Below are 14,022 nucleotides of genomic sequence, written 5' to 3' on the forward strand. Positions count from 1 at the left end.
TCAACCAAATGGCCAAGCTGACAAGGAGCTTTAGACGCCTAGAGACATGTAGTTTTAAAGGGTTGCATGTATCTAAAAGGGTTGCTTCCAACAGCGGTGTATTAGATACCTGAATCCCAGAGCTTTGCTAACCTTTCTCCTCTATTTTTTTAGGTTATGCTACAATTAGAAAAGAAGCTTTTTGACTATTTTAATCAAGATGTTTTTAGAGATAACAATGGCACTGCGGTAAGTTCGTTATTAAAAACTGTTGAAGGAATAAGTTGGAAACTCATACAAATTGTGTTTTTATCAGCCCTCTATCCTTATCAGTCCTCCTGTCTACAGAAAGAAAGGCTAATTCATCCAAGATGGTAACTGCTCCAACTTTCCTCCTTAATTAGCCAGTTATTTTGATTGCAGCTTCTTAATATCTTCATGACTTACCTTTTTTTCATAGAAAAAATGTAAATGAAATGTGACCTTGTCCTCTCTGTCCTCTGTTTCCCATTTCTTCAAGCACACTTTCTTTACTTGTTCTTTTCTGTGCACTTCCTAATAACTTTAAAAAAAAGCCTTTAATGCAAAACTGCTCTGAAAATATCTGTGTCTTCTGAGTGTACAAAGAATAATAGAAATGTGTGAATAAATAAAATAGAAAGGTCAAACCCTGCAGCAGGCTAGCACTGTTTGGGCAGTCATATACAGTTTCATAAGCAGAGAAAGCAGACAGGGACCACTAGCCTTTTGATTTGTAATGAGGACTAGATTTTTTATGTGGAGAATGACTTTATATCTTTTTAAAGTTATTTTATTTCAAAATATAGCCACTTCATTTTGGAAAATCTCTGTATCATTGCTTGCAGTTTTCTCAATTTCATTAAAGTTGCCTAGGAGTTTTGTATCTAAAAGAAAAACATGAAGCACCCATAATGATAAATGCAAAAAAAAAAAAAAAAAAGTTAAGCACAGCTGATAGACACCTACTGCATATGGGAGCCTTACTGAAGATTTCATTGACCTGACCCTCTGCTTATGGAAATTGGTCCAACTTCACTGACATCAGAACTAAGCTCCTTGTTTCAGATACAGGTCTGTCTACGTATGCATAAACTAAAAGCATTCACATGTTGAATATTCTGCGCTATACAAGTAGGGCAAGCTATGCCAGACAAACAAAACCTTTAGAAAACTGTGCGTTCTATGGAAACTGTTTGTCAACACAAAAACTGTGTGTTGTGCAGGCTGACAAGCTAGCGCAGTTTTCACATCTTTCCACATGGCACCTGAATTTTATCTTATTTCCTCACACCCAGAATAAAGAAGACATGGGATTCAGCTTCTGTGTCTCAGCTTCTTGGAGAGTCCTCCAACTCTAGTTTTTGCTGTAGTCTGTACCAATTTCACAGTGTGCCTGCTCACAAAGTGTATTGCTACTTCTTGCATAGGGAGGGAATGTATACTGGACCCGTGGCTCCCTTATCTCTGTCTTCTTCTCTTCTACCTACAGCATGTTCTCTTGCTGTTCATAGACAGCCAGGTTGTTTGGAGAGCTGTCTGCAAGGATTCAGGGCAAGGAGGATAACCAAAGCCCCTTTACTCACCCTCTCTGTTTATAAGTTAACTCACACCTAGAAGGTTAATTCCATCAGAGAATCTGAGATCTCACTCATTTCTGAAGTCAGGAAAGTTGGATGAGTCAGATTCATGAGGAAAGTGAAGATGTTTCTTTTTTAAATGTTTATTGATGTCCATCCCATTCACTGGGACTGCTTTTCCTACTTAAAGCACATCTTTCATATGTGGCATATACCCACCACAAGAAATATCTGTGAGGCAAGGTATCTTAAAAAAACAGTTACTGTGAGATAAGGTTTTGTTTGTTTGTTTGTTTTGTTTGTTTTTTTTTAATTTAGAAGGTGAAAAAATCCTTGGGAAATACATAGCAATTGTTTTTTCATTGATGTTTTTCAGTTTGGGGGATATTTAATACAGAGTAATAACACTAATCCCAATTCCAGTTTCTATAGGTAAATCATACGATTTTCCTCCACATCTATTGCTATTATATTTTAGCTTTTTTTGAAACAACTCAAATATTTGTCATGTTGATTTTTTCCCCAATACATTATTGAAGCTGAGCAAAGCTATTCTTTTTGCTGCCATTTACCGCATCCCTAGTGGTACTTCAGATGACTGCTGGTTGGCTTTACATATGTGGACACAGTGTGCAAAAGCACGGGCAGATTCCCACTTAAGCACATTCCATCTCAAAATCAGCAGTCATTTCATTCATGCATCAAGAAGCAGGAAATCTTCCAGATCAAACATGGAAGGAAAAGATAAACGATATAATGAGCCATTGGAGATAATCTAATCTTCATGGTCTAGTTAAACACGCAGCACCGTGATCACTAAAAACAAACTACCTATCTAAAAGGATAAATGTCTCTGTGCCAAATTCAACCCAAAAAATCCATCGCATCCTTCATCAACCGCCGGTCTTGTACCAGCCTGACAGAAATTTAATTCAAGCTGGCTCCTGAAAATAATTATTGTATTTTAAGAGTAGTAATCATTGGTCGGGACATGATTGAATGTGTCCATGCCTATTGACTTTTTCTATGATTTATAGCTTTGTTTAGTCGATATTCCCATCGAAATTGTATAATTAATTATAAGTGGGGCTGTCAGGTCTGCAGGATGGAGTGCCCTGATGAGTATTTGGGAAGATTAAATTTTCCTTAGCTGTACCAATGCAAGGCTTGGGAATTTTCACAGCACTATGGCTGTTGGATAAAGATGTTTTCTGTGTGTTTAGCAACTGCTTTAGCTCAAAATCCATTGATTTTTTGAGTGTTTTTTTTTTTTTTATCAGTGTGATGTCTCTTCAGTAACAGTGGAATGTGTACTGATGTGACAAGACCTGACAAATATTTATTATCAACAGGCTACTTTATCATTGTCCATACACAGTTATTCCTTCTTTTTTACATTGTAATCAACAAAAAGAATCTTATAGATATAAGATACATTTATAGAAATAAGTATTTTTATGAAAAATATGATGTAGATACAAATTATCTCTTTAACAGAAATTCAGTTTGAAACTCATGCAGTCATCTGTCAGGTCTAATTTTTCCAGACTTATATGTAGCTTATTCCAAATTTATCTTAGCAATTATCTGTATTTATCACCTTGAAGTGCAATAACAATTCTGTATCATTTTATTTCGAGAAATGAACACCCAGATTTATTAAACCGTTTAGTGACAGAAAAAAGAGAAAAGCTACTTGAAAGGAGCTGTAACATAATGCAGAACCATCTTGATACTTAATTTGTATGTTCAGAATTGTACATCAAGCTCGTAGTACCTCAGATGAACCAGGGCATAACTCTAGTGACTACTACAGAACTACCATGTCTAGATGCTATGGAGAAGGGAGTTACAGAATGGCAATCGAAATGCAAAAAGTGGAACGAAAGGAGGTACAACATCCAGCATTTCACCTTAGTGTCACAACAATTACAGTTGAAGGAGTTGCTTTTGAGTTAAAAAAAGCTTAACACCTGTGACTTTGACAGTAGCATACAGCCAAGCTGTGCTGTACAGCACTGTTTGTGTTCTGCTCCGGAGACTTTCCTGTGAATGGTGGGCAAAGAAATGAGGCATCTCTAATCTGAGCTGCACCCTTCAAGAGGCGGAAGTCTCTGGCTGGTAACTCTTACCACATCCTAGCCACACCTCTTCTGTGCCCCTGTTCCTCACCCACCCAAAGAGCATGAGGGACTCGTGCACAAGGGAGAATGTGGGGGATGCCTAAGCCTTCTGCACAGGCATCCTGAGTGGATCTGCAGTGCTGTCCACTATCCCTGACCTTACACACTCACCAATATGTCATTCACACTAAACTTCGATGTATCTTTGGATTTGTCAGCTCTCAATTGAGTAAAATTATCATGCCAGTGGTTTCAGGAGAGTAGCATTGTGCAGGGAGTTCATGAATAAATCTACACTTTTACAGCATTTTTTTCAAATTCCTTAATCATTTGTGATGAATCAGGCTATAACTGCTTTTTGGTTTGTTTGTTTTTTTTTTCACAAAAAAAATCTTCTATTTGGGAGTTCAGCCTTAATTTTAAAATACTCAAAAGAAATAGAAGGCAGAGATAATAATTTAATGAAAAATAGTGATCATGTTATTGATCTATGCAAAAGAAGCACGAGTTAAATACTATTTCTTCAGTAGTCAGTTAAATAAATATAGAAGAAGACCTTAAAAACTCTTTATGACTACAGAAGAATGATTAAATCATTAGGAATCATTTTATAATCTTTAACCACAGTCAGAAATGAGAAATGGGTCATACATTCATATATTTCATATTAAACATATTAAGGAATCAATCCAGATGGAAACTAATGTATTGTCCTTAAGATTTTGACCATTACTGTGTAATGAAAGTAGTCCGTGAATTAATTTTCTTAAGAGTTAGACGTGATGTTATTTCCATTAAAATCATAATCTGTTTTGTCTGTTGATGTTCATGGAAACTGGTGACTAATTATGTATCTGCTTACGCTGGCCTTCCCTGCTTCCTGCTTGTTCCTGAGCAGGTGGCCTGTCCTATGCTGCTGGCTTCAGCTCTCACAGAGACGCCTGCCCTGACAGTCCTTTTTGTCAGCTGCTCCCCCTGCCTCTCTTAACTTGGAGGTAGAAGAAGTTAGACTGAGGGTGCCAGCTGCCCAGTTACTCCGGGGTAATCAGATAGTTCAGAGGACACTGTTGCATTATCACACACTGTCAGCATTAATTCCAAAACAGATGCAAGATAGTTATGCAGGAAAGCACAGTGATCTCCAGCCTATATATACCACAAAATGGAAGTGGTTCTATTTATTACCTTATTATTACAATGAAAAAAAAAAAAAGAGCTTCATGTTATCAGTCGTCAAATATCTTTTAGTCATCCTTATAATGCAGAGAACGAACAGTAAATTTCTACAGTGAACACTGTCTTTATTCAATGGCTATGTTATGAACAACAAAATCAGTCTTTGAGGGTAGATTCCCTTTATTCTGTGTCTGTATAGCTTTGACAGATAGGATAAAATATGAGAAGAAAATTGTAACGTGCTATAAAAATGGGTTGAATTATAAAGGTCTTGTTCTCCCTATGCCAAGAAATGATTAAAAGGGATCTGTTATTATACTAATTAACCTAGAGGTGTTTCTACAAACAGTTGAGGCAAACATACTTTTAAATGACGAGTAACTTGATTGTGTTTTTTATTTTAATATTCCTGGGAAATCCTGAAAGGATATGGGCATCTAGAAGAAAGGGTTAGTCCATCAGGGACCTTTATTAAGCTTTTTGTGAGAATACGTGCACTCATGAAGGTTAAGGATCTGGCATCACTGAAAATGTATTAATCAACAGACAAGATATAGCACAATGCACTCTTCCCAATGGCCTTGGCTCTGACCCTTTTAAAGATAATGGTAATACTGTCCACTAAGAACTAGATTAGGACGATCAAGTGCATTTCATCAGGGTTTGACTTGAACCATGATCCCAGAGGTGAAAAGGCAGAGGTTTATCCACTGAGCCAACCAGCCCTTGTCCAGATAAAATCTTGAATATGATGTATAAGGGCAAATTAGGATGGAGGAAAGAAATTGATTGCCTAGGATCATTGTTACCTAGGACTGGTCATAAGGAAATCCTACGCATCCTGAAACTGCCTCTTTTATTTAAGGTGGTCATCTGAGATGCCTGATTTTCATAAAGATGCAGGTAGGAAAATGGCTTTATGCTCTCCTCCTTTACTCATGAAAAGGTATTCCCATGCTTGGAATTGCATTTGCTTATGCAAAGTAGTGTTAGTGTTTAGTTGACGTGCCATTGGATACACTGCAGAATGAGTAATGACAAAGATCGGGAATATTACCAATAAATTCTTCATACTAACAAATATTAGTGTACATCTAGATTGCAAGGAGGAGTCAAATTGGATGTTAGCTGTTCACTGCCAAATTTCTGGTCCAGGTAAACAAATTATTCAGCTGTAGAATTTGCCCGCATTACAAAAGTAGAAATCATATTTCATGACCCTTTGTCCTCTTGTCCTGTTCTACACAGCTAATGCAAGTCCAAAGGCTAATTCAGGTGTACTATATGTATTTTTTTAGACATTGGCCCTTGTTTAAGTATTGTCTAAAGAGCAAGTCCAACATCTGTATTTGCGCTCTGTAATCTAGCCTGTGGTCAGCATGATCTGCTAACATGGTTTGGCCTAAGGGCACTCCTTTTAACCTTTATGGGATCCAAGAGGATATCCAGAGAGGCACTGTTTGCATTTGTATTACGATCCTCAAGAGTTTATGGATCTCACTGTCATCCCTTACAGGTAATACTTGCGCATATAGAAAAGCACCCAACCTGAGCTTTCACATCTTGCCTGAAGTCTTTGGCAATCCAAATAAAGATAGAAAGGTGCTTAATATTTTTTACCCTGAGTCTCTGCAACAGCCAAATCCTTCTACATTTTCCAGGCATGCCTGATAACCTCATTGTAGTTTTACATGAGATGTAAGACTGAAGGATACTTCTGTACAAAAAATATGGCTTGAGATGAGAGCAGGATGTCAGTCGCGAGGAAGCAGACATGAGTTCACGCCCTGCTGCCCCTTCCTGGGCAGCCCTGCCAGCAGGCTCTGGCAATTCCAAAGACGTAAGGGTATGAATTTGAATCCCCTCTGGGAAAGAAGCCCTGCAAATGCAGGTGTCTGGAAGTCTCGGGTGATGTTTCAGGGTGCCCGGTTGCCTGCAGGGGCAGCAGGGCCGCTGACCCCACAGCAGGACACCAGTCACACCAGCGCCTCTGGGGTCCAGCCCATCCGCAGGACCCGCAGGTCAGCCCACCCTGCCGGGGGCCTGGCTCAGGGGGTTCAGCCTCAGTGCGAGTTTCGCCCAGCTGAGAAGCGAGGGTCTTAGTCTTTACTCAGAAAAGGTTTTTATCATTCTGCAATACTAAAACTGTGTTGTACGTGTTTTTATGCTTTTCTGAAAGTGCAGTTGCAGACTGACAGCACAACACATGCCACTATTAACTGCCTGGTGGTACAAATCCATGTTACGTTTCACAGTAAAAGATGTAAAATTTAACAAAATAATACACTAGATCTGTCACATTTGCAAGCAGGATACTCCTAATTAAAATCTTTTATTGTTAAAGTTGGCAACAACCCAGTCTTTCTTGACATTTTGAAGGAGGCATATATTACAAGCTGTTGTTCAGTTTATGAATTACAATAATGTTCAAGTGTCTATTTCTGTAAACTTTTGAAAAAAGGCAATTTGCATAAATGCAGTTTTGCAGAGTTACTTTTTTTAAATCAGCGCAAGCACAGGAATCCCAGGAGAGGGAGTGATAAAAGCCACTTTTTGCCATTAGAAGATAAGTGGAGTGCATGCAGACTTTCCCCGGGTGGTAAAGTCCCTGAGGGCTGCTGCTCGCCGTGGCTGCTCTCACCTTGCGTTGGTATCCAAAGGATCGCCCAGTCAGTACTGGGTGCGCAGTTGGTCAGTACTGGGTGCGCATGCTGCGGCACAGGATGATGGAGCTGTAGTCGCGGTGTTTGAAAGCAGTGAAAATACGTGCAGCGTTTCGGATGCTTGGGCTCTTCCTTGGGCACTGTGGAGCTGAGGGACAGAATGCAATTTGCTTCTGCAGAGCAGTTTTGGTGAAGAGCTCTGGGGATGTCAGTGGCCCTTTTGTTGTCAGCAGAATGCGAATGGGGATAACTGCTGCTGCGTGGTGAGAGTTTGTGCTCAATCCTGCTGAGTGCTTTTAACTTCTTAACTAGTTTATTCTTTGCACGTGGTTAACTGTAGTCTCCTTACTGAGAACTAATTACCTGAATAATACAACAGGATTCTGAATTAGTTTTCTTAAAACAACCAAAATATCCCAGAATGAGATCTGGACTCTGCTGCGTGTTACTGAGCAGAGGGATGACTGAGCACTGGGGAACTGCTAGCAGTTCCATGCTTATCCATGCTAGCTTATCCATGCTAGTGGTTTCAGCGTGAAGTCAATGTACTTGGATTCTAAGGGTCCAGACAGGACAATTAAGGAAAACAGGATAATATGCAGAATACAAGCATGTGATATTTCAACAGGGGCCACAAACTCTGCTGGAAAATTTAAGGGGTATGTAATTAGAGAAGTTTGAAGGAGCTGTTCTATCCAAATCGGTGTTGATGTGTGTGTGTATTACGGGACCAACAAGGTACTAAATGTCTTACAGAGTGAAAAATGCTGCTTTACATGAACTTCTAGAAATGCCTGTCTTAGGCCCTTTTTTGCTAGCTGAAAGCCCTGATTCTTGAGCACATTCCTCTGCAGCATGCCAGGTGCTTACTCTGCCCTACCCAACAACTGAACACATCACCACTTTGCAAATCAATCACCGAAATCAAAATCACCGCTGCTTTTCCACAGCCGCTCTCACAGTGTTTCTCCACCAGGAAAGGAGTGGTACCCGTGTGGTGCTCAGGACTCAGGTTGTGTGAGCACAGCCCTCTGCCTGGGCCCTGCAGTGCAAATCAGGCTAGGGGAGCAATAGATTTCAAGAGAAACTATGGTTCTTTCTAAACGTTTTAAGATGTAACATGTAACAGAAATACTATTTTAAAATACATTTTCCAGTCCAGTTCTCTGAAAAAGTTGGGATACTTGCTTGAAAATATACATGTCCTTTAAAGTGCCAGAATGTCTCCTGAGAGAGACACATATATCGTCAAAACAAGAACAAAACGTTTTTCTGAGTGAACTTCCAGTGAAATAAAAAGTTTTCTGATTTAGTACAGGCACAGGGAGCCTTTGGCACCACCTGTGCCTAACTCTTCTAATGCTAAGAAAAGTATATTTGGTGCAGTTTTTCTGTGTGCCATATATCCACATTCATGTGGAGTTGATGATTTGACAACACTGCCATTCAGGATGTACAGACAGACTCTCAGAAATGTGCAGAAATGCAATGATATACAAAAGTAGTGTTAAGTGGTGTGCTTATATTCAATATATATATTTTTTATTTTTTTTTTGCTATGAAACCTGATTTTAAAGAATGACTTTATGAGAAAAGGAAAATTAAGATTCAAAATAGATAGTAATGGATAATTTTACTAAGTCTAAGCTAGAGAAAACAGTAGCTTTAAATAATGCCAGAGCAGAGTTGTGTGTAACATTTTCACAGATAGAGAGGGATCAGTATATCCACAGATGTTTATTTGAAGTCAGTAGACTGCTGAATCAGTTTCTAAATATTTTTTTCTCAGCTGGAAAGCTGGATTAGATTGCTGTATTTCCAAAGTCTTTTGAAAAAAGTGCATGCCATACAAGTCTGGCAAAGGGGTTTACAGTGACCACTGTCCATGTATTTTAATTCTCTGAGGTAATTTCTGTATGCTTATCTACTTTTTTTTTGGTCTGAAACTTCATTTCCCTTTCACAGCTGTGAATTCTCTGGTGGGCCCTGGAGATGGATTTGATAAATGCTGCTAATATCACCTTCTGATCTAACAATGCTCTGACTTTGGTCTGTAGGTCTTGATGAGTAATTGCCGTTGTTCTACTCCAATGACTGAATTAAGTTGCCCTGTTTTAAAGGGTTCATACTTGTGTGATTTTATCCAAGGTGGCCTACCAAGCATACCGATGGACATTGACCTTTTCAGAGTGCCTCATTGCTTTAAACTGAAGCAAGCAAAATTACCTTGATTTCTACAACTGGCTAAACTCTGTTACAGGCCTTTGGTTTCTGTCAAGCTAAACAATACCCACATTTAGAGTTCCAGATGAATGTTATCTTTGGCCAGAATGCCCACTGCTTTCCATATACAGCCCCAGCAGCTACAAGGACAGTGGACTGAGCTCGGTTCCAGCCCTGGGGTGAGGGAGTTCACTGGAATACCAATAGGAAAGATTGCAGTGTTGAGCCATCAATCCAGTCTTACCCACTGGCACACGGGTTCTGCAGACTGTGCCTGTGCAGGATGGAAAAACAACAGTTCTGATAATTCCCTTGGGAGGTGATGTGCACCGCAGCTGATACAGGCAACGGACATAAAGGTTTTTAATTCTACTCTTATTAAATAGGGAATATCCTTTAATGCAAATGCAATCATTCTTTAATTCTGTGCAAAGAACTTCATTGATATCAAGTTGATTCCCATGTAGGTCAATAGGAGCTTGAGTATGCAAACTAACTGAAGTATTTAGCTCACGCAGTTTGTGAAACAAAAATATATAACTTCAGACTGTGAAATCCCATTGATAGATTTAACCTGTTTTTTAAAACAATATTCTTCCCTATGATTTTTTTTTGTCACAGTCACAGGCCAGTGGATGTGTACTCTGTACATTCTTAATCATGCTGCATCTGTATTCCCCGAGGTGTATTGTCTCTTTGTCTCACGGAGTATCAACTAACTATAGTTGTATTACTCACATGTATGGATGGCATTTTCATTTGGAAGATGTTAATCAAATGTTCATGTTGGGCTGGTAGCTGGATATTGTAAACGAAATATCTTGACAGAATATCAGCAACTCAATGGTTAGAGCAGATAAAACAGCCCTTACATAATCCTTGCAATATTTTATGTATGAATACATAGGTGAAATTGAGTTTGGGAAAAAAAGTAAAAAGAAAAGTCTTCTGAACTGCTTGTGACAAATAGTTCTAGAATTAGCTTCCAGACACAGCATTTTAAAATCTCTATGCAATTGTTCAAATTACCCCACGACATCATGTAACACCATAAAGGTTTGCTTCTTAAAGATGACCATGTAATTAGTAAATTAAATGGAACAATATATTGATTTTTAGGCTTTAAACTGATTTTTTTTTGTCATTTCTAAGTCATTTAGAGTGAACAGACATATTTGTGTTTACTGCTATGGCAATGATATTCACAATGCTGTTTAATGTACCATATGTAAGCAAGTGAGAAATTTGTGCTGAAAATATCCATGAATAGATTTATTTTTAAATACAGTGCATATGCTTTAGAAATAAAGACATTGTCCTGTAATATTTTGACTGCTTTTCTGTATCAGGTGGCGTACATTAATTTTCATTAATTATCTGTAGTGCTAAGGAGCACCAGACACCCATGTACGTACCTGCCATAAAGCAGATGTAATGAATTGGTGCCTGTGTCAAGTCTCTTTCCTTCTCTTCAAGTTGGGTTGAAGGAAAGTAGCATCTATAGTTGTGATAAGGCCTAGGTTTTCTTCACCAGTAATCTTGCGTTTTGAGATTGCAGGCTTGAATGAGAACCAAAGTGCTTTTAAGACAAATAGCAAAAAGAAAGTAGTGGTTAGAGCATGCTTTTCTACTGAAAAATTAACTTGAGTTTTCTCAAAATGCACAATTCAAATTTTCATCATTTCTTGCCCTCATCTCTCCCACTATCTGAAGTGGTATCAGGTAGATAAAGAAAAGCTCTTAGGTGGGTTCACACTACACCATCCTGAACACATGAAGGATTTGCCATTTCACTTCATGAGAATGAGCAGATGTCCCTTTGTGTGGTTTTTGGACACATCTGTGCAGAAGGTCACAGCTATTGTAACTTAGTCACTTAATATCTAGGAAAAAATACTTTGTTAAATTTAAATAATTATTAAAATACAGCAAGACATAAAAAATATGTGCAAATAATCTGCTCTGGCTAAAATATTTAACTGTTTTATGTATGAGGATGCATTGTCAACAATGAACATTCCCTATGTGTCTCTTTTAGGCACGTTCTTGGGCTTAGACATTCAGCTAGGTCATCATGAGGTTTTGGCTTTATCATTATTAGTTTAATGATGTCCATTTACCTGGGAAAACTAGGAGAACAGATAGAGAGTCCAGCACATAATAGTCTTGTTCCTGTTATCAGTCCTCTGTCACCAGTGTCAGCAGCTCATCTGCATAGCACAGTCACAACTAAACAAGCAACTGCAGCAAATAAAAATATCAGAGAAACTTCTTTGAATGATAATGCATGTCTGAATACTTAGTCCTCCAAACGCTGGCTTTCATTTAGTTTGCAAATATCATTATAGCAATAACAATCTGAATGTATAAAATTGAAAGTGTGAATTGGTGTGAGAGGACAATGGTTCTATTTAACATCTCTAGCCCCTGGAATGCTCATGAGTAATTTATACCATTGTGTTCTATGGAGCATTGTTCTTTTATTCAGTTCTTGCAGTTTCACTCTTCAGAAATAGCCCTCTTTTTCCCAATGCCTTCACTTTCCTGCTCTGATATTTTTTACTTGGAAAGAGCAGGGAAAAAAAAGTATTTGTATTGTATTAATATATAAGTATTTCTAATAAACATTTTTACTGGGGATAGTGGATCTTTTTTCCTATGATAGATTCATGTTGGACAGATAATTAAACAAGTGGGAACGTGGAACAGAAAAGTGACATTCGTTTTCATAGCCAACTCGCATTTATATGTAGTGGCTACACATCTATCTATACATACTTAAATAAAGGATCACAGTCTGGGAACATGCATGATGAATCATTTTTTCCTGAAGTGTGTTGATATTACTTCATAGGAGCAGGCTGAATTGTCCCAACATTTTTAGGATTGAGCATATTATTAGATAGATAGATACATGAGATGCAAGTTCCCACACAGATGTTTATAAGCATTTATCCAAACATCTTGATTAGCAGGAGGTTTGAACAGGTGTTAAAATATGCAAAAATTAACTGCAATTATTTGTATTGTTACATCTTTGCTAGCATACCATCTCAAAGTTTGGTGTCAGTTTGGCATCCTAAAATAGGGAAAGCTACCCATTATTTTGCATCTGTGTGTAGAAGTACATACACAAAGCAACACGGCAACTAGAAATGGAAGAAAACTGGGTGGGCCTTGGAGAGGTAGCTAATCAGCAGTGCAGGTGGTTCAGGTAGCTGCCTTTCACACAGATAATTAATGTGTACAAGTAGCTGCTAATTGCACGTTTCAGGAATGATTTATGAGGTGGCAGAGGAGAAAGAGGGACACAATCTAATTTCTTTGGGAACCTCTGCCATTCATACAATGGTATCAGCACAGCTGTGAGATGGGACATGATTAATGAACAGTGGGCAAACACGCCACCATCATACAGGATACTGTTTTGATGACATGCTTGTCAAAATAGAAAGTGGCACTCAGAACGACAGCCAGTAACAGAGTAGATTATGAGCTTTTTGTTTTTTACCTCACTAATTCACTTGGATGTCAGACTTAACACCAGCCGTGGTTTTGAAATAAGGTTTTGTGTCCATCAGAACAGTTGTTGGTTTAGCATGGACTATTATTATTGACTTGTTATGAGCAGGTTTGTGTTCATGAACAAAGCCTACAGACATTTATTTCCTCTGTCATGGTCAAGGGAAAACAAATTTGGCAAGAAGTAATATTTATACAGGACATTAAATCTAGACTTATGAATACCTCTGTGAAATACCTTCTTCCAGTACTACATCTTGGCTGCTGCCTGGGAACACATTTTACCTATTATCACGTTTCCCTTTTTCTGCTATCTGACATGCACCACCCAAAATAGGTGTACAAAAATGCTGCTTGTCTTTGCTTAGGAAGAGTGATTTGCACATCCTTGTGTTTATTGTACCTTCTTATCTGAGCTAAAGATAATATAAAGTAATATGATACTTTTGCTGGCATTTTTGTGGGTTGATTAGCATATCAGTTTGCTGTACTCTTTTAATGCTAGCCTGGTTTATCTCTGAAAAGGTTGCTAATAAAATTTTAAAAAATTTTGCCATCTTGAAATAGTAAGTGTACATACAGGTCACTGATGTGAAGAGCCAATGTTACGTGTTTCACTGAGATGAAAAGGAACATTTTGTACACTTTTCTCAATGAACTGTTTATATATCAGAATAGTATTGAGTGTTTTGCATTGTTTTAAAAACTATTATAAGGGGATATAGCTCAAGCTGTTTA

The 14,022-nt window shown here is 38.2% G+C and overlaps 1 protein-coding gene across 3 annotated transcripts in view; it reads left to right on the top strand.

Annotated features, from left to right (window-relative positions):
• The window catches only part of INPP5A (inositol polyphosphate-5-phosphatase A), a 249,702-nt gene that overhangs the window by 208,880 nt on the left and 26,800 nt on the right, over positions 1 to 14,022 (top strand). For all 3 annotated transcript variants that reach the window (XM_040564164.1, XM_040564163.1, XM_040564165.1), the window contains exon 11: positions 154 to 228. In XM_040564164.1, the coding sequence (XP_040420098.1) occupies positions 154 to 228 (75 nt within the window). The remainder of the gene's footprint in view (positions 1 to 153; positions 229 to 14,022) is intronic.

Source organism: Cygnus olor, chromosome 7, assembly GCF_009769625.2.
Source record: "Cygnus olor isolate bCygOlo1 chromosome 7, bCygOlo1.pri.v2, whole genome shotgun sequence".
NCBI classification, from domain to species: domain Eukaryota; kingdom Metazoa; phylum Chordata; class Aves; order Anseriformes; family Anatidae; genus Cygnus; species Cygnus olor.